Genomic DNA, 21,514 nt, shown 5'->3' with positions numbered 1-21,514 from the left:
TGGGGTCAATGTCTTAGTTGTTCCATGGATCTGTGAGTTGATTGTCATCCCCTCCCCACCAATCCCCAGCTTAAGACTGTGGGAAGCCCGGTGGAGTAATGTCTCCTATATATCACTGAGAGTGATGTGGTGAAGGTGGTGGTGGAGAAGGTGGTAGAGGAGAAGGAGGCAAAAGTGGCTGTAAAGGACTGGCTGCAATGACCTTTTTCTTAGGAGGTACAGGTAGATAGATAGCCTAGTCAAAAGAAAGCTGGCACTTCGATGGAGTAGGCACTGACTGCACTGCCTTTGCCAAAATCTGACCAGTAGAAGGTTGAATATGTATTTTCTTCTACTTTGGATCAAGCCTTTCCTTCATGGTCTCGAGGATCGGTTCTGGTTCCAAAATGTAAGGGGTTGGGGGCCAAACTTTGTCTTTGTTTCGAAGCCAAGGTGATCGGAACCGAAGCGGCAGAAGCCGGAGTGCTCGGAGATGAGGAGGCTGTTGGTCGGCTCAGCACTGAGATTGGTCGGCTCGGTGTGGCGGCAGGAGGTGTCGGCTTGGCTTTCGGTGTCAGGTCCGAGGGCAGGGCATCCTTACCAAATGTTCGGTGCTTACCAAGATCTGTCGGTAGTGGTAGCTGAGAAGCCGAAGTTTTGGTAGGAATGGTTCTCTCTTAGTGGGCTGGACAGGGGCATGAGAACTCACAGCGTGCTGTCCTGAAGGAAGGTCCTGCGTCTATAGACTGAACAGACAAGAAAGAAGGCCCAAAAAGGGCGAGGCCAGAAGGTGCAACTGAGGAAAGTCAAATCGACGATCAAAGGATTGCTTCTTTTCTTGAAAGACAACCGGTGGGACAGTAACAAAAACAATACCAACGGTTATAGAGATTAACAATGAACCAACAGGGACATGAAAACGGTCTCGAACCGGAGCGCCAAATAGCACGTCCAAATCTGATGGCAAAAAAAACAAAACAATCTAACAATGGAGTTGATGTCCATGTGCAATATCACCGATAAGAGTCACTTTGCCTAGTGACTCAAGAGATTTCTTCGAAGGAAACCAACTTGCACACATCCAGATCCAACACTAAATGGCAGGAGTATGCATACTATGTGTTTCTACAGCCACACATACCATCAAACACACTGTTCTTAGGGTCAAGAGCCTTAGAGTACAGCAGTAGATGGATTTAAAAGGAGTACATATTAAAAAGGTGAAGATCAAATGGTGTTATTGGGACAGAATAAAGGAAGCAGGGTAAAAATAGGTGAAATCCTCCTTTAAGAAAACGTCTAAACGAGTGACACACAATGACCAGACAACAAACAAAACAACCAACAGTTTTGCTTGTAGGGAGTATATTTGACACCTAGTATAAAGAGAGGCAAGTTCAGCTTAAGCACCCAAAACTACATTAACCACCTATGATGATCAAAAACTCCTACATGGCTCAGCTCAATTTCCAAGAATGGATGTATAGATTGTAAGAGATCATGTGTACCAGACGCTCCGAGCACAGTCAAGGTCAATCAGAGTGATATCACCTGATTTTCTTGTGTGGCAGAAAGGCAGTGAACTGCAGAGCAGGCAGAGGTCCCACTGAAGGCAGAGTTCATCTTCTAGAGAATCTCCAGAGGGAAACATTTGGGTGTAGAATGCTGAGCAGAGGTTTTTTTTTGAGGTGATAGAATGATCTACCACGGCCGTGTCCCTCTGTGTGAAGACATCCTGTGTCACCTGTGAAAATGCCACTCTGCAAGGTAAGAGCTGCAGAGTTTGTATTCTATGAAATTGAGATTCCACTAGACTGACTGTTAGGAACATCCCATTAAGTGCCAGGGGCCAGCTAGAGCCAAAACCTTACTGTCTTCAGCAAGGCTTGCTTAAAAGATACAATAGCTCCAAAGTGAGCATGTGATCTCAACAGGAAGACACTAGAGTCTAGTTCCTTCAAAGTAAACTGAGACCTATCCCTGGAGAGGGAGTGTCTCGATATAGAAGAACGTTGCTTACTTTCAATTATCCCTTGATTTTGACCCAGATTTCCCTTAAGAGGGTGACATGGAATAGGACTGACCCTTTATTTTCCCCTCCCTAGAAGTCTACAGGTATATCGAGAAACATTTGTTGCAGGGCTTGGAGTGGTGCTTGGTCCTGAAACACCACAGACAGTGTGGGCCCGTTCCGGACACCTGCTAGCGACACATCCAACAAGGTTTGAAGCCTATGTTTTTGAGGTGTGACATCCCAACATACTGTCAAAACATCTGTAAACAATAGCTGGATAGAAAAAACAAAATTAGCAGAAGCAGAACTCCTGATCCGCAAAGGGGAACTAACATCAGCACGCAAGGTCAAAACCTTAAGCAGCAATATGTCATCTTGGCCTGATCAGGGACTGAGAAAAGACAAATCCCAATGGTGCCACCTACCAGTGGTCAAATACCATCACAGGATTTCTTGATGCAGTTTGGCACACGGAGATTCACACAGTGAGAAATCTGGGGCTGCAGTATACATCAGTAATTCACAGGATGAGTGAGAGAAGGAAATGTGTAAGGTATTTTTCAAAAAAATACCCCTTCACAGCTGCAGATGCTCTAAATAGTGGTGGTGCAAGATCAGAAACAAGCTTGGATATAATCATTTACTCTTGAAACACTAAAGGAGGTGGCTGAGTGTCAAGACTCAGATGATGTAGTCGTTTGTTCTGAAATCTAAGACAGAAAATCCTTTCATAACAAATTAAGGTAAAAAAAATAAAAATATTCTTCACACCTCCACCTGCAATCATTCAGTTGCCAAACGGCTCGATCAGCAGATTTAAAAGAATCTAAAAATAGTTTCACCTGTAAAGAGTGCTTTACAACGCCTTCAATCTGTATGTTGTGGACCCTGAAACTTTGCTGCACAGCAGTCGTCAAATTTGCTCAATATACCATAATCTGAATACATCTGCTTTTTCGATCTTCTTTAACATAGCCAACAATTACACCCAAAAGGTTTAAAATCTTCAACCTGAGAAAGATGATAGTCTATCTCTTGAATACAATTACATTGGGCACCTGTAATTTACAGAACTTCAGGACCAAAACAAGACACCTGGTCACTGATCCCCAAGTGGCCAGGCCCTTTAGAGCCTCTAAGTCCCTAGTAAATGGTACCCCTGGTTCCTAGGGCAAGGGTACTGAAGAGAGGCCCTAAGAACTACAGCACAACTTGTGTCACTCTAAGTGACCCTACATAAATTTCATGCAGACTGCCATTGCAGGCTGCGTGACAACGTGCTCCCTAAAAGTGAAAACACAACATGGTACACAGCCTGCGTGTCATGTTCCCTAACCGCTGCATTTCATATTAGTAAATCACCCTTCCTCACAGTAGGCCTTACAGCCCTAAGGCAGGGAGTATTACATTACATGTGGACATATCTACAAGCGTAGATATGCCCCTAACAGGTCTGTTGATTCTTAGACATAGTAGGCGAACAGTGAAGACATTTTAAGTACATGTGCTGGACACTGGTCTAAACGAGTTCCCCAGCTACATGACAGCTTCACTGAAAATAGGGATGTTTGGTATCAAACATCTCGTATTAATACACCCTCACAGATTCTAGTGATGGATTTGTTGATACATGCAGCCAGAAGGCACCTTAGAGGTGCCCCATAAAAACCTACTGACAGCTGGTGAGCTCACTTATCGGTTCCAACCAGTCTGCCACCAATGGAAGAAAATCTGACCCCCAAAGGAGAGAGCCTTTGCTCTCTGGAGGTCAGAAAGCATGCTCGGCATGGGTGTTACACACCCCTCCTCACAGGATGACCTGCATTCCAAGGCATGTGTTTCAACGATGCCCAATGCCTTTGGTATGCAGAACTGGCCTCTCTGAGGGAGATGCCAGCCCCCACCCCACCCCCACCCACACCCCAGGGCCAATCAGGCACCTGGACAGGTGGGTAAATTAGCTATGCTTACATGTTACATTTCTAGATTGGACTCACCTGTAGGGAGGACCAGCCTGAAGTGGACACAGCCTAGGAAATTCCGCCATCTTGTGTTTGGTGGAATTTAGGGCATCTGGACAGGGTGATGCCCACTAACCTCAGGAATTGGTAACCTAGGTGTTACAGTGACCCCAAGGGGAAGATGTCCACTGGCTCTACCCTTGACTCCCCTTAACACCTCCTAAATTGAGTATTTAGCACTCCCCACCCCCCGACCCACCAATACCAGATCCTCAGATCTTCGCTGGGCAAAAAGGAAGGAGCTTTGCAAATCGCCAAGTAGACTCCCTTGGAGCAGTGGAGCTGTTTCCGTGCATCTGCAGGCACCCAAAGAAAGAAGTATGAGGACCAGGACCTAGACAAACCATACACCGGACTTCACCACTGCACCCAAGCAGCCTAGATCGAGCTGAAGTGGGTCAAGAATGCCAGTGTAGTTCCCAGACCATCCAGAGATGAAGCCCACCCTGAGCTTGCCCTCTGTGGACTCCCCAACAGCATCTGCAGCCTGATTCTGCCGATCCCCCCTCTCCATCACGACTGCCTCCGTTGACAAAGACCAGACGTCCACTGCATTTCTGCACCCGGACTCATTGGACCGAGGAGAGCAGGACAGTCTGTGTCCCTACATCCCCGAGCATTGCAGGACTTGAACCCCTCTTGGAGATTGGTCCCGTAAGTTGCGGTACTATACCTGTATGCAGTGCTTGCTCGTCCTCCATAGGAAAACATTACTGCATCTGAAAAATGCACTGTCAACTTTGAAAAACTCTAAAAATTCCTAACTAGAAAGTACTCACCTGATTCCGGTGATCTTGGTATCAAAAGATATATAAAAGTAAGCGTTATTTTTATAAATTGGTGGTGGAGTTCTTTTCGGAGTGTGTCTCTCACTTACTGTATGAGTGTTTACCTTACCTGCTTAGAGGTACCCTCTGATATGCCTGATTGCTCGACCACACTACCCAAAAAGAGAGCATATGAGATGTCATGGTGGTACCTCTGGGGATTGCTCGGACCATTTGCACAGTGTACCTCATTTTGGTCCACTATCCAAAGAGCCAGCTTCCAACACCTACAGTCCAGCTCCTCAGAGGAAATTCACACCTATTTAAATGCTAATTCCAGACTGGGAGAAACCAGGAGAAAATACTAATTAGCCTCTAAAAAGTAGCTTTTCTTTATTTATTCAGAATACAACTTCACCACTGAATTAAATTTTTAATAACTATTACAAACAGTTGTTTATTATTTTTGTAGTTCGCACAATTCCCGAGATACAGTATTAGGATTTTAATCTGTACTCTGGTTTTCTACATAAAACAGCTAGGCCTGACACAGTGAAACAGAAAATGTTACTTGCCCCGTAAGGATCTGTTTGTGGCATGTAGTGCTGTACATTCACATGCTGTGCATACTCCTGCCATCTAGGGTTGGGCATGGATGTGTGTAAATTCTTTATCTCAGAAGACATCTTTGAATCACAAGGTAGGGTGACTCCACCTATTGCTGGCAATGCTCATGGGAATCAGCTGCATTTTTAGATGGTTTTCCATGAGGTGGTGGAGGATGGAAACTGAGCGTAGTGATCCAGAAAGAGATGACCATGCACAAGAAATTTAAAAAAAAAAAAAAAAGGAACTGCAACACAGAAACGCTTCAGGGAAGGAGGGTGGGCACATGCATAGAGTGATAGGTGAGGCACTCTATGTGACATGATAATGAAGCTGAAAAAGAGAGCAACACTTGAAAGGAATGTGCTCCTGCAAGAATAGGATAGGCTTTGCCAACCACTGAGTTGAGGACCATCCTTAGACTGGACTGGACGTGAAGGGGCTGAAGGTAGGGCATGGTGGCGTTAATGGTAAACCCCAGGTCGTGTCACAGGTTTATATTGGCCGGAGTGTGTGTGTGTGAGATACGACTGCTGGGTTGTGATCTTGATCAGCCAGGTAAGGGAACACATGGATGCCCTCTCACTGCAGGTGTGTGGCTACCACTGCTAAACACTTCGTAAAGACGCTATGGGCGGTGGTAATACTAAACAGCAGCACCGTGAACTGATAGATTTTGCCACTTGCTACAAACTGAAGGTAGTGACGGTGCACTGGATGAATTGGCATGTGGAAGTACGTGTGAGATCGTGGACAGTTATTAAGTCGCCTTTTGCAGTAACAGAATAACATCCTGTATAGAGACCATGTGAAAATGTTATGACATGATGCATTCATTGAGGGGTCTGAGGTCTAGCAGGATAGGCCTGAGGACCTGTCATCCTTGGGAACAAGGAAGTAAGAGTACACGGTAGGTCTGGTGGCACTGGCACCATGGCACCCTTGAGAAGGTGTACATCTAATTCTTCTTGAAGCAGGCATTGGTGTTGTGGGGAGAGGAGATGTCTGCTGGGTGGAAAGTTAAGAAGAGTGACGTGAGCTTCAAACAGTAACAGAGTCCAAAACCACTAATCTGCGGTGACCTGTTGACCAGTGGAAAGAACACTTGAAGTGATCCCCTGACCGGTATTGTGCTATCGGGTGAAAGAGGGGCAAGGCACTACTTTGTGGAAGCAGTTCCATTGGGGGAACCACCTTTGCCTCTACCTTTGGAGCTGTTTGTCTGGTATGCAACCCTAATGTAGGGTTGCTGAAGCTGGAAGGAGGTGGACGCCTCTGGGGATGTGGCAAAGTGGAAGCCTCTGGGAATGTGGCTTTGGAGCAAAACTGGTAGGCTGAACCTTTAAAGGACCCACCTGGTGAATATGAAGGGCGCTCATGGTCTTGGTGGTCTCATTGTCCTTTTGATAGTTTCCAGCATCTGATCAACCTGCAGGCCAAAGAGGTTCTCTCTGTCAAAGGGCAGGATAAGTAGATGCTGTTGAACATCTGGATTTAAACCAGTCAAGAAGACAGGTGTGTCTGCAAATAAGCATGCTATAATTGATGCCATGAGCTGCAGTGTCAACAGCTCAAAGGGCCCATCTCATGGCGGTATTGGAAATGAGCTTGTCTTCAGAGACCAGCTCATGGCCCTTTTGCGTTACTTAAATGGGGGATGCTGGCGGAGCCCCATCTAACTAACCCCAGTGAGCCCTGTACAAACGTGAAAGCAAAGCGATGGAAATGGCAATACACCAGTGGTTGGTAGATTGAGCAGCAACATATTTGCCAGCTGCATCAATTTGTTTGCTTTTCTCCTCCAGCGGGTGTGCATCACCCGTGTCCCAAACACTGGCTAGATTGCGCGCAGTGTGAAATACCCTGAGGGTGACTACCTGAGCTTTAACTATTTCTCTAAAGCTATCCAAGGCTGGTCTAAGTATTCCTTTCAACATTGTTAAGTACTGTATGGAGTACTGGGAGGAAGAATGTTTCCAATAGGAAATCCTCCATAATGGCATCCCTGTGCATCTCCAACTTATGGACAGGGCCACCTTGCCCAGGACCTCATGGTAGGAGGTAGTGTTATTTAGTGGGGAGGAATGGATGTGATATAGGTCTAGATTTGTGTTCCGTAGAGGTTGCACATCGGAAATGTCCCATGAATAATTCTGTGGGTGCATGTCCTATGGGCCCCTTAGGTCCATTGGATTGTGTAACACAAACACAGAGGTGTGTGTGTGTGTGTGTGTGTTGGAGGTGGTGGTGAAGAAGTGGTAGCAGAGAGGGTGAAGAGAGTTGGGGTATGTTGGTGAAGCAATGGCGGAGGGCCAGTGGCCCCGTCATGTCTCTTCCTATGTGTGGATGGTGCTGGAAAATCGAGGGCTTTCTCAAAGCTGAGCTTCTGCTTCTATCCAACTGCAGTCGATGCCAGTAGCTAGGTGAGAATTCGACAAGTGTGGAGATGAATCAGTATATGATGCTGGTGAGCGTCAAGTTAGTCCTGCAGCTTCTGAAGAACAGGTTTCACACAGCTGACAGAAGACGTCCGTTTTAAAGCAAAGGATTTCAGTGCTGGTGCATAGGTAGTTTGTGCTGACTGGGGCTTTGACGTTAAAGGTTTCAGTGCAGGCGTTGGCACACAGGTGGCAGTGGTTGACGCCGAGTGAATCAGCTTCACGATTTTCTTCTGCATCGATAGTGGGTGTGTGATCCGAAGAGGGTGTTCGATGCTGACCACAGCTTGGTGGAGGTAGCAGGACAGAAGCCTGTCGCTGGGCTTAGGGGCTGGATGTCTGGCCCCTGAGTGGGGGCTGCTCATAGCACAATGGTTTACAAGGGGCTACAGGAGGGGGGTTTGTATTCAAGGTCTGTTGAGCAGGTGGGCAAGTCTTCCAAGTTTGAATCAGGGCTAGGTTCGGGAAAAAGGCTTCTTTCTCAGCGTTCGACGGTTGCAGCTGAGGTTCACCCTCGAGGTACTGGGTGCTGAAGAGGTCTGGTGTGTTGTTCCCACCTATCAGACACAGCGATGTCAAGCCAGACGCTATCAAAGAGTTTTCTTCAAGGAGAAATAGAGGAAGGCATCACAGGACGTCTCGTCAGGCTTGTGAGGTTTACTCCTTTTTCTTTGTGGCAACATTTAAAGTGATTCAGTTACATACCCAAGATTTGGCAACTTCAACATGAGACGCTGAACGCAGCTATGATGATGCAGCGATGAAATAAAATAAAGATTAAATCGAGCATATTACAGTGGAAGTAAGTGCAATTTGTTTTTCTTTTTTAGCCCAGGGATATTAGAAAATGATATTGTAGTTTGCCCAGTGACAGTTTACCAGTTTATGTTTAACAGGCAGTTGGTTCGGCTTTGATTGGGCATGTTCAATAATTAAAGAGAACCTTTAGTAAGCTTCATTAAGCTAAATTAGCACACTCAACTGGTGGAAAAAGTGTTGTTGCGTTCACTTTCTTGCTATATTGGTTTATAGGAAACGTTTTTGGGGTGAAAATAATAAAGAAAATATTGAGCCAATGCCAAGCTCAGGTACTAAAGGGGTGCATCTAGGAAACATGTCAGGTGAAAGGGAAGAGCACTAATTTGTACTAACATCTCATGACCACTTTCAATGCATGGCATGTTAGTAACATAATTAATTTGAACATTTATTTTGGTAAAATGGGTCATGTGTGATCAATGAGCCTTGTGCATGCATCTAATTACACAAGCTCATGTACTCCAGAGTTGTTAGTTGTGGCATGCAGTAAAACACAGGGAGTTTACAACACTGATTTTAAGTGTGCGTGACTTAAAGGCAGAAGTCCCTTTTAATTTAGTATAAATAAATTAGGTTAAGCAGGTGTCGTATTTTAATTGGTGTGCTTTTTTAGTTTGTAGAAATACCTATCAGCCATAAGATGCAGGCCGAAACAACATTATTGTCCTTAAGAAGCCCAATTTGAAAATGGACATTTCCAGAAGTTGATGCTCTAGCAGTCAAATAAGCAGACATGTTTAAAGGAATATATGAGATTTTGGAGAGGCTACCTGATCAGTGAATTATAGTTTGAAAACTCCATGCATAACCACCAGCGGAAATTTTAGTCTGAAAATTATAGGTTGGATAGGTAAAGTGATGCTGGAAATAGATTGATGATCAAATGTATATATGCGATTCATGTTGTATATATGATATGATATTGATAGAATGTTTTTTTTTTTTATTAAAAAAAAATTTGCTAATGTTTGTACCCACACTGAATATATTTTGTTTGAATAAATACAAAGCTGAATGCAAAGTCAAGATTACAGAGTTTGGTAATTTTTAAAGGTTTGAAATGTTGAATTGATTGTGCGTCTCAAACATTTGCTTGTGTTTGTTAGAGGATTGATTTTTTAAATTATTTTCCTGCTTGTCCATCGTTAGTTTGTGATGCTCAGGAGAGAGGCAGAGGTTGAAGACCTGGTGGAGATCGGCCCATGGGTATTAGTCACAACACTAAAGACAGTATTGGAATGACATCAGTTAAAGCACTGGCAGGACATGCTTGCCGTGAAAAGGCAAACTGGGTAAGCCCCGAAGAGCAACGCCATAACAGGGGTGTTGAAGTTGTCCTCATTCCAGACAAAGTAATGCACGTCGAATCAATGGAAAAAAGATGAACAGAGAAGAACCAAGAAGGCCCTGAAATCGGTGCAATGGCGTTGAACCGGAGCTTAGTCACACATGTCCGAACCATACAGTGGAAAGAAAACAAAATAACAATGGAGCAGATGTCCATGAACATTAACAGCACTAGGAGGCGTCACTGCGCCTCATGACTCGAGAAGACTTCTTCGAGGAAAAACAACTTGCACACATCCAGGCCCAACCCCAGATGGCAGTAGTATGCACAGCATGTGTATCTAAAGCAACACATGCCTCGAACATAGCTTTTTGGTGCTAGTCCCTTTAAAGGCTTGGCAACATTACATTTCTACCTATCATACTTTTAAATACTATGCACCCTACCTTGTAGGCTACAAGCCCTACAAAGGGGTGACTTATTATTTAAAAGGGATGTTTTAGTCTGTGAAAAGAGTTTATTTTGACAGGCCAAATTTAAGTGTTTAAATTGCATTAGTCAGACTACAATGGCAGGCCTGAAGCCATGTTTTATATGGTCACCGTACTGTATGCCACAACAGGTGCTGCATTCCACCAGTGACATTTAACTTGCAGGTCCTCTGTGCCATATTCTAGGGTCTGATATTTGAGTTAAATTTACTAATTAGGTGCCTGCTAATCCAACCAGGTTTAAAGGGGAAGCACAGACACCCTACTATTGGTTAGAAGAGTTAAAGTGCACAGAGGGCTAAAACAAGAAACAATATAGGGTTTGGCAAAAGGTGAAAAATATCAGGAGACCACATAGAAAAGGCAGATTTCCTACACTTGCTCTCCTTATCTTGCTGGGGTGCAACTCCTGTAGGATGAGCTAAGGGCCACTTCCTTGCTGTGCGAACCGCTATAGAGTCTAGGGAGACCTGCACGTATAGGTAATGTGGCTAGCTGGAACAATAAGCCTTACATTTCTTTCCGAATCATAATGTGGCCATCTCTGCCCTGAAAAGATCATTGACATTGTCTGGAGCTGACTTCAGTATGCCCTTGAGAATGGAGAGGAACTGAAAAGTACTATCTGTCTTAGAGAGGGTCTCAACTGAAGAGAAACTCTTCTTGTAAGACACGCAAGTCAACTCTATGGTAGCAGGTAGCTCTCTAAATGACAGCATGATACATTGTAGTATCATCTGGTGGGAATGGATTAGCAGAGGATGGTTTGATATCTAGGTCGTCCTCAGAATCTAAAAAGTAGTCGCCCAAATCAGCTACCACAACAAGAGGTCATAAACGTTTGCTTCCCCATATGGACTACCTGTGTCAGAATAGGAGCCCACTGACCTGTTAGGAAACTCTGCTGGTGTTGGAAAGGCGTATAGGCGTAGTGGTAGAGATTGCCCGGGCATGAGGCATTTGCAGTGTAGGGTCCTTAACCTTGTTCCTTGTGTTTCATGGCTACCGAATGCTGTGGTGCACATAGGGAGAGCTCCTTCTCCTTGAAGATTAGCCTCTCTTCCCTAGGGTTTGGGGACAGCATAGTAGATTGGTTACCTGGAGTAAGCTAACAGTAACTTTGCCAGTCTCTGGGCACATCAAGAGCCACTTTTGCGTCTGGTGTAAAACCGGTCAGTCTTTTCTGTATTGAGCCTTAGATTCATCTGATCTCCGCACTAAAGTCACTCTCAGCATTGATTTTGGCTTCAAATGGAAAGATTCCATGCCCTTCAGATGGGAGACAGTCAATGATTACTTAGGCGTGATGCCATTTGTCTCAACAACAATCGTAGAACCAGACACCTACAGGAATAGTGCTCTGCCTCAGCGTCAGAGCACTTGACTAAGTGGGAGCAGTACACACACCTCCTCTGCATCTTCCTGAATCAGGGCCATTCTTGTGTCAAGGCCAAGGGTGCCTTGTCTTGATCTTCCTCGGAAGCGCTTAAGGGCAATATCTTGGGGCTGGGTGTTAGGCTGTGGGATCCCAGATGGACCTGTCTCTTCCTCCTCAAAACCTTGTGGGTCAAGTTCACCAAAAATGCTGGGTGTGTAAGAGGATGCCTGGTGCTGCATTTTTTTCATGTGCACTCAATGCTACTCTCTTCAGCACCCCAATATTTTCCTGCTCCAAACTTGCAGCAATTCTTGTTGTGGTCTAGAGAGGCAGAAATTCTAAAAGCCATGCTGTTCCACCCACAGGTCCTTTGCGTTGCACTATGGACAAAACTGGAATGGTGGGCGTTTCATCACCTACTTCCTGTCCGACTTCACTGGAGCAAGCTCCAAGATGATCAAATACTCAACATGGTCAAAGAAAGAAGGTACCTGAGACATCAAGACAATCCTACAAAAACAGAGATGTATGATGTAGAAAGGCAAGAAAGCCCAATTATACAGTCAGCCACTGCTTGGCTCCACAGCTGTATAGGGACTAGAGTAGTAGTTTTAGGGTCACTTTATCAAACTTCACAAGGGTTAATCTTTTCTATTGATCCAATGACAAGATGGCATACTTTGTCCAACCAAAACGGATCACACTGCATTTCTCTAAAAGGCAAACCTTGCCCTCAGAGTTGTCTAATATTTGGTCAAAGAGTCTTTGTGAGCATGCACACATTTAACAGAAAAGAGTGGTGAGTTAACCCCAAGAGGGAGTTACACATTAGCATATAAGTAGCTAGGACAACAAAAAATGTGTGTCTTCAGGCACATCTATACCCAGATTACGCCGCATACAAGCAGGAAGAGAAATATGACATTAGCCCTAATGACTAAGACGGGGACTCTGGCTACTGACAGGCAATTTGCACTCTCAAATGTCTAGTGTATCTTAACTATTACTGAAAGTAGGTGCTGTAGCAATATGCCTCAAATAGCTGGAAATGCTCAGAGGCACAAGAGAAGAGCGGAGGAGTATGCCTGAATTGCCAGAAAACATGCAGAAGGCGGGTTATCTCTCCTCTTGGCCTTGACTCAAGATCACCTTTCAAAGCAAAGCCATGGATGGGACACTTCCAGGGGGGACAGAGCAATTAAAGAAGGGAATCAGAAGGAGGTGTGGTGGCAGAAGGAAGGTTGGCGAAGTAAGATAATCTCAGGCAGTAGACATGTAGCCTGTGAGGTGTGGAGAGGAAGAGAAACCCAAATGTCACAGATAGACAACTGAACAAGGACTCCAAGGATTATCTAATCCCCCCCACCCCCTCAGGCAAAGGAGAGTACCATAAGTCCCTCCACAGCCCCCATGACACCCACTCACTATCTGGAGGTAGAGAGAAGTTACTGAGGCAATCAGAGATTTACAATCTGGTAAAGCGTTGGGAATCAACGGTGTGTCTGTGGAGTTATGTAAGGCATAACTTATTCTGAAAATGTTTATGGAGACCTATAAAAAGTGTTTGCAGCCATACAATCAGTGACTTTCCACGATAGTGGCAATACTCAAGGAAAGCAAACCTGCTCAATGCCTTGGCAACACAATTAGGAAAGGTGACCACCATCCTTATACACCAATACCAATGGGGCTCTGTGCCCAAAAGAAATACAAGACTCAATTTAAGGCAGCGTTATGGGTGCATGGAGGACACAAAAAGGATAGCAGGGTTGACAGTGGTCCTGTCATTTTATGTCGACAAAACATAGGACTCCTACATATTCGAGGTTCTGGCAAGGATTGGATTTGGGCCCCGATATTGACACTGGGTCAAACTATTATCAGAAGCCAATGGCAAAAGTCAACGACATCCTGTCCAACCCATTACAGCAGAAGATGAGAAACAAGTCAAAGGGGTGACTTGTCTCCCATGATTTTTGCATTGGCTCTTGAGACTACTTTGGTAATGGTTTTACTTATGATGGCACGTGGGATGAGAGAATCTTGCTATATTCAGAAGATGTACTCCTTTACGTGCACAGCCTGTGATGAAAACTGGTAGACTCCTACAGATTTGCAAGATATTTGACATATATTTAAGATACAAGATAAACGGTTAGAAATTCCTACTGTTTGCCCAGACTGGATGGTTGTCACATAAGACCCATGAATGCCATTGACTGAATCTGGTAGCATACATTAGCCGAGACCAAGAAGAATTCTTTCACCACAACCAATAGGACTTAGTAAACTAATTTACAAATAATGTGGTTGCCTCCACGGTCACTGCTGGGTCGAGCAGCTGTTAACAAGTGTGACCCTACTGAAGTTTCTGTGCACCTTTCAAAATACCTACTGGGTTCCTCTGGAGTTAGTTGGAAAACTGGAGACAGAAGTCAGACTATTCCTCTGGAAATGAAAGCCTCTGAGTACTGCGATCAATAAATTGACAAGAGGAGTCTATGACTCAGGGTTACTCCGAGACATACAAAAATATTACTGGGCAGCCCCACAGTAGAGTCTAGCCAATTGTCAGAAAATTACCTGTACACACAATATCAGTGTTAAAACTGTTGAGGAAAGGGAATAAACACCTAGGATGGAGGGAATCTTGACTAGAGAAGCACCGTTCTGGGATAGTGACATGCTAGAAGTGGTGGAAAATGTGAAGGGCTTCCCAAAATGGAAACATGCATGAATCAATAAGCTAGGTGAGAAAGCTAGAAGGAGAAGCAACACCTCTAGAATCAATCCAAGAGTACAAGCTAACAGAGACATACCAGTACACTGAAATCAGGCATGCACTAGCATCACCGTGGGATTGGCCATAGAGGACTATTCCTATCTGTAGGATACAGTCCTCTTAACCCCTCCTTAAAAATGTGATCTCCCCAATTTACAAAAAAAATAAAATGAATAAATAATTTAAAAAAAGCAAAACAACTGCACCCCCCCCTATCTTAATAGAACTTCATAAGTGATTGGGGGAGGGGAACAAGTGCCCTAGAAGATTACAAATGGGTGCAAGCCCTTAGAGCCCCGAGGGAGGTGGCAATCAGACCAGGGTTCAGACATGTGCAGCTGCAGGACCTCCATAGACCATACGATACAAGAGAATTATTAGTGAAAATGGAGATTACGTATCCTAAGAGATGCACAGGAGGATGCAATGAACAGGGACCATTACCCTATACACTATGGTTTTACACCTCTAGAGGGTGTTATGGGAATGCCTGGGTTGAGTCACTGGCTTGCAAGTAGAGGGGGCGACTAAGTTATTTCTAATGAACATATGAGAAGATGAAGGCCTGCACACATTAGGTAGCTAGAACCTGATTGTGGCAACAATAAATGTCACCCAAATGTGGGAAGCAAACCTGTCTCCTAAGCTAGGCAGTGGGAAGGAAGACATGGACAGGTGTATACAGCCAAACGGCAAATATGTGACGGAAGGGGACACCCTAACAAGTGGAAAGAAATATGCAACCATGGACACAAATCCAGAGGAATTTTCTGACTTAAGGGGAAAAGGAATTGCTGCTGCTCAGAGGCCCTTTTTATTAATGTTATGATCAGAAGAAAATGGAAATGTGATTTATTACTTGCTCCTTGGTGACACTGTTTTGAATAGAAAATGTTGATAAAAAAAGACTTTTGAACCAATGAACTAACAACTAGGAAAACTTAATTTTCCAAGATGTGCACAAAAAATAGATATTTGGATTCACAGGAGTCATCACAATAAATTCAATTTCCAGTGCCCTCATTATCTATTGGTCTCACAGGAAAATAGTGAGCACATGCTTTACCTCCATATCTAAGAAGCAATGCCTGTGTTTCTTGTTGAAACCTTGGGCACAATAAGGTCAACGCCTGCAGTGCAACAATCATGATATTCAGATTAAGATACATTTTGAATAGTTCCTCAGCAAAGAAGCAGTCACAATAGCCATAACTGGTGCAAGGTGTACAAGGCAGGATTGTAGACAACCTATTAACAAAGATATTGTAGGCACTATCAAAGTAGAAAACATTTTTTTATTTCATTTTTTTTTTATTTAGAAGCAAAGAATCCCTATTATCCACAAATATCCTCTGCTTCTGCTGCCAGGATTCCCAGAGCTGGCACCATGCTACTGATGGCTGGTCAGTACCACTGTTCTTGAATTCAACAGCTTTAATCTTAGATGTTGAACAAAGTTTGAAGTAGGCAGCAAATACATTAAGGGTCATTCATATCTGCTACATTCAAAGTTGAATGTAAGATGCCATTTTAAGAAAGACAATATAGTTTCCTGTTAGGACAGAAAAAATACAGACAATACAAAAAAGAATACAAAGGAATAACGAGTAGGTTTAACAGGAGTCACAAAATTGCTCAAGAGAAAAGTAATATGTGGTCCCAGTTGAAAAAGTGACTACATTTCTGTCTCCGAGCAAAGCATGGAGGAAAATGTTTCTGGGAGTTGGTAAACGGTATAAACAAAGGGGCTAATTTTTTGCATGTTAAATGACATTGAGGAATAACAAACATAACCCCAGTTACAGATTAAAAAAATAAATAATAATTAAATATACTGGTGGTTTCCCAACTCCAGGAGATGGGGAAAACTTTAAAAATGGGAAATATATATAATTTTGATGAATACAATTTACTATTACTTTATGAAACAATGTATTCATAGCTTTCAAAAAATAAAATGCATCAAAAGGTGAGTTTTGCTAGTCCTTTAAACTAGTGAATGAAAAAATGCAAACTTTTCTAAACGTATGTGCAAACTTACCTATACAGTTTTTCAGCAATGGGTCGATAGGTTGTGGATGATCCGAAATGGTGAATTTCACAGCAGTTACCACAGAACTTCGAGCATAAGATGATCCTATAGTGGAAAATTACAAGTTATATTTGAAAATTTGACAGATCTCAAACAGGATTTTCTACTTAACAAGACTAACACATAAGGCACCACCATATGTCTTCACTTGACATGTAATGATATGAATGTGTAATTTTTTTCTGGCTACAAATAAGGCCCAATAATTTTTCAAAAACAGACAAGCAAATGATTTAGATTCTGATAAATTTCCCAGGTCAAAGTGGCTCAATTTGCAAAATGACAGCTCTCACACGGCATTGTTACTGCATGTGATCAGCAATACAACACTGAAAAAAAATATTCTATAAAGATGCCCCCTCCTCCACTGTTACACTGAGGTTGTGACCATGGAGCTCAGAAATTAGTCAATAGGTTTAAGCTGCACAACACAGCAATATGATACTCGTGCTACTTCCTTCAACTCAGTTTCACCCTAGTTACAGAGTGTGTGTGTGTCACCCAAGTGGAAATTTTCCTGCAAGATTGGGTTTTATTAGTTAATCATAGTAAAACTACTATCATGAAGTGTGGGAGGTAGTCGTCAAAGTGTAATGTCTTAATGATAGGTAACATTAAGATCTGCTTCACTGCAACCTTCTCTTATCTAGGCATTTTATTTGACAAGGAGGGTACATGGACACAAGCTATTAATAATAGAAAACTCCAGTTTATTAAATCTAAGTCTGCCTTATGTAACTTCTCTAGGAAGCTGGGCAGGAACCTACCCCTACAGAGATATTATCCATTTATAAAGCTAAATGGTTGGCTACAGATATGTATGGGGTATGCATGTGGGGTACATTAATTTTCAATCTTGACAACGGGTGGAAGATGCTTTTCTAAGGTACCTTCTTTCACTTCCAAGTAGCAATTCTACTGTTATTCGCCACGCTAAACTGGGGATCTCATTTTCAACAGACAATAAGGAAGCAGTCGATTCTGCTATGGCAAAAGACCGGGACTTCTGAGATTCCCAAGCTCAATCGTGAAATCAGAGATTGTCTTAAATCTTCGTTTGCCTTTAAATTCCCTTGGATGAAATATATTAAAAACCTTTGTGTGGATCAAGTGCATCCAGAATTCTTTGATCTGCCTGACACTCTCGTGAAAATTAGTCATAGGGAATTAAAGGCAGAATTTTATCTCTCTGTCCAAAGCTTCTACGTTGTCCGTTGAATTATTAAAGTCTAGCATACTGAAAATGTAAATGTTGCTGATCACGTTTACTATTCAACCTTATTTAGAGCTCATACACAATGATAAACATAGGTTTGTGCTAACATGTGGATACATTTCGTTGCCTTACCAGTCTACCTATTATGAATGATTGTTTCAATGTGTCGTCCCAAAGTACACTACATATAGTTTTTAAAAAAAAAAGTTTTATAAAGATCAGAGGAGGCATTTAATTATTCCGTTGTTTTAATCATACAATGTTGTACAATGCCGGCCTGCTTACCTGTTTTTACAAACTTTACCGACTGCTTTCATATGTTCCTGAAATGTCCGTTTTTTTTTTTTATTGGCTGTGATTAACCGCAGAAGGATGTTAAATTCTTGCAACTTTGCTCTTGAAGACGAGAAGCACATTTTAATGGTAACATATTTTAGTGAAATCTGTACATTTTTTTATGTATATTTGGTTCTTGGTTTTTATCCTGTCGTTTTCATGTCTTTTTATCTTATGTTTTTATGATTTATTGTAAGGAAATCAAATAAAGCTTCGACTGACTGACTATAATGGATATTCAGTCGCAAAATTATTACACACAAGAAACCTCAGACTTTGGCAGGGTGCATCACATACAGATTGCACATAAAGTACGATTAGAAACCACGTTTTGAAATGTGGGATATGGTTTAAAGTAATTTGAAAATATTTTTTGGAAGCACCACTTGCTCTTCATGATGTCAAAAGGCTGAATCAAAAATATAGTTTTTAAATGTATGTATTGAAATTTGTGCAGATGCTTCACACCCCTCAACCAGCAGAATGACTTACAAAAGAGCCCACAGGTGGTCTTCTCCTGCAACTGTAACCAAACTATGTCTTGCATTTGCTGGCAGAAGCCCCAGAGTCATTCAAAATACCACATGCCAAATTAGAAACTGTTAGTGTCCTAACCTTAAGAAATAGATGCTGTGATTTCCAGACCTCGTTATCACTCCAGGGTGTCTCATTGCTGAACACACATGAATTCAAAGCACAACATTTTGATAAAACCGATAATTCATTTGTATGATCCAAATTAGAAGATGTATGATCAGTTGGAATTTGACGCTTAATCGTAGCAAAAGTGAATAACCTACTGGATCCACCTCAATGTAGGTGATGCACCACTTTAAACCTTGTTTTTACACTTTTTTTCATATTCAAGGTAGATCATACACCCAAACCAGTCGGGCAACCGGCAACCAATGTCCAGGCTGGCCAATCCCCCTGCTGCAAGAGCTGTACCAGCAGACATGCACACTGGTTGAAATAGAGATCCCATCAAACTTACTGACAACACATTCATCTCCTTTAATATGGATTCTTTCTCACACACAGGCAGGTCTAATGAATGTCATACATGATCACACATATCATGGGTAGAACAAACAGAGGAATGAAATCAGGGATCTCTTCCATGTCCAGTCACTGTAGCCAACTGTATTGGAATCAAGAAGCAAAATGCATGTAACACTAATTTAGACAACACATAGTAAACATTTTATGGTGCTGATGTAACACGTCCTTGTAGGAGGTTCCCTGGTTCTTCAGCAAGTATGAATGTGAACTCTAAAGGCAAATACAATTTATATGGCACCGTACTCAATACTACTAAATCCAGAATGCTCAGACTGGTCAGATAAAACTCTTCTCCCTCTGAATAGTCTGAGCCCATCAGCAGTTTCATCCTTTAGCAGTTTCCTGAGCTACATAAACCACACCAGTTTTGCTAAATAAATACCTCACACAAACTCATGAATGGAAGATTTACTAAGGACACTGAGAATATTAATCAATAGTATTGGAAACAGGGAATCCAAGGTTTTACAAAAATAGCTTTTTGTGAGCCCCACCATTTCTGGTATAGGTGGTCTAGGAGCAGCAGTCTGAACTCCCATTTACACATGCCTTTAAAATATGGTATCTCCCAAGTCACTGTCGAGACCTAGAAAGTACTTTATCACTAAAGCTATTTACCTCTGTTGAGCCCAATCAGAGTCTTGCACTTAACTTCTTGTATGAATCATCCAGTTTAACCTTATTTATTTTATCTGACCCAGTCAGGGACTCCATGTGTGTCTCAATTCCTATCAGGTACTGCTTGATAGTTGTTGCCCTTTTGAATTTGAACTCTGAAACGTCTTCCCTTTATAGGGCTAGCAAAACTTCACCACCAAGAGATTACATTGCCAGCTTAAAAAAATATGTTTTTAGTCTCAATTGCGGCATCATGAGCAGTCCAGCCATTCAAACTTGGGCCTCAAAATTAGAACTGAATGACAATGTAAGAATGATGCCTAGCAATCTAGTTGCCTGATTCACAAGTCAACATTTTTAGGATGCAGCCTATTACTGCAGCTATCTGGTTTGCTAAAGACACCTTGGAGACCTTCAGAAAGCTGACTCAGGAGTGCATCCTGCCCATTGCTTGCTATTGGTTTTGTGGTTTGTAACTCCCATTCACCTGCTTTCTATCTGCCAAATGTATTTGCTTTAGATTGTCCCGCTTGAGTTCATGCCTTCCCTTGCCCAAACCTTATTTACTGTATCCTTCCAAGTGCCCCCTTTCTGTAAACAGGCCTGTAAATCTTGTTCTTATTTCATCACATTGGCTGTGCATTCAAAGTCCAAGGTCAAATGTCAGGCGCGGTCTTACAATGGAGCTTGTTTATTTTTCTTTCCCTGACTTCAAAGTGAAAGGCTTTATGTGACAATCTTGCTGGATACTGGGGGTAGGAAAGCATTTTTCCTAGCACACAACAACATTTAGATGATCTGTTTAAGTATTTCAGAATATATCAGAATTAGGAGCACAAATGAAGCAAATTTTTTGGTAATTCTGAAATGTGTTGGAAACATACTTTATTATCAAAAAAATCATACACTAGCTGGTGCAATTTCCACCCATTTTTATCTGTGCACTGTATAGTTTTATTAGTAAAACTGTACGTCTCTTCAAATGTAACGGTCAGTTCCACTGAAACTGTGTTCTCTGTAATGGCAGTGTGCTACCACACCATGAATACTCCAATGTACGCCACTCCACGATTCAAGTTTATACCACTCTTTGCCACTGCACTCTGCGCCACTCAACGCTATGCCCCTCTACTCTAAACCAATGCACTCTTCATCAATCTATTCTACACCCCTGCACTCTTTTCCACCTCATTCTACACTACACAAATCTACTCTGCACAACTCTACTATACACCAATACACTGCACCAATGCACTTTACTCTGTAACACTCTATGCCCCTGCACTCTAAGCCAATCTGCCGTACGCCACTCTAGTCTACATCGCTGCACTCTATACCACTTAAATCTGCGCCATTACCCTATGCCACTCTATGCAACTGCACGCTACCTTGCACCATTCCATGCCACTTCACTCTACTCAAACAATCTGCTCTACGCCACGGCACTCTACTCCACGGCACTGCACTGTACTGTACATCACTCAACAATTAACCACTGCATTCTACAGAAATGCACTATACACAACTGCACTGTCACTGCACTTTACACCACTCTACTCTACCACTTAACTCTACTCTGCATCACTGTACTCTACACCACTACTCTC

General features: G+C 42.7%; 1 protein-coding gene across 1 annotated transcript in view; it reads right to left on the bottom strand.

Moving 5' to 3' along the window:
- CAND1 (cullin associated and neddylation dissociated 1) overlaps positions 1–21,514 on the bottom strand; it is a 300,273-nt gene that overhangs the window by 69,090 nt on the left and 209,669 nt on the right. Inside the window, exon 11 of the mRNA XM_069229173.1 lies at positions 16,625–16,720. Coding sequence (XP_069085274.1) covers positions 16,625–16,720 — 96 coding nt within the window. The remainder of the gene's footprint in view (positions 1–16,624; positions 16,721–21,514) is intronic.

This window comes from Pleurodeles waltl, chromosome 4_1, assembly GCF_031143425.1.
Source record: "Pleurodeles waltl isolate 20211129_DDA chromosome 4_1, aPleWal1.hap1.20221129, whole genome shotgun sequence".
NCBI lineage: Eukaryota > Metazoa > Chordata > Amphibia > Caudata > Salamandridae > Pleurodeles > Pleurodeles waltl.
Note: the sequence above shows the minus strand (reverse complement) of the source record. Positions and strands in the feature narration are given on the sequence as shown.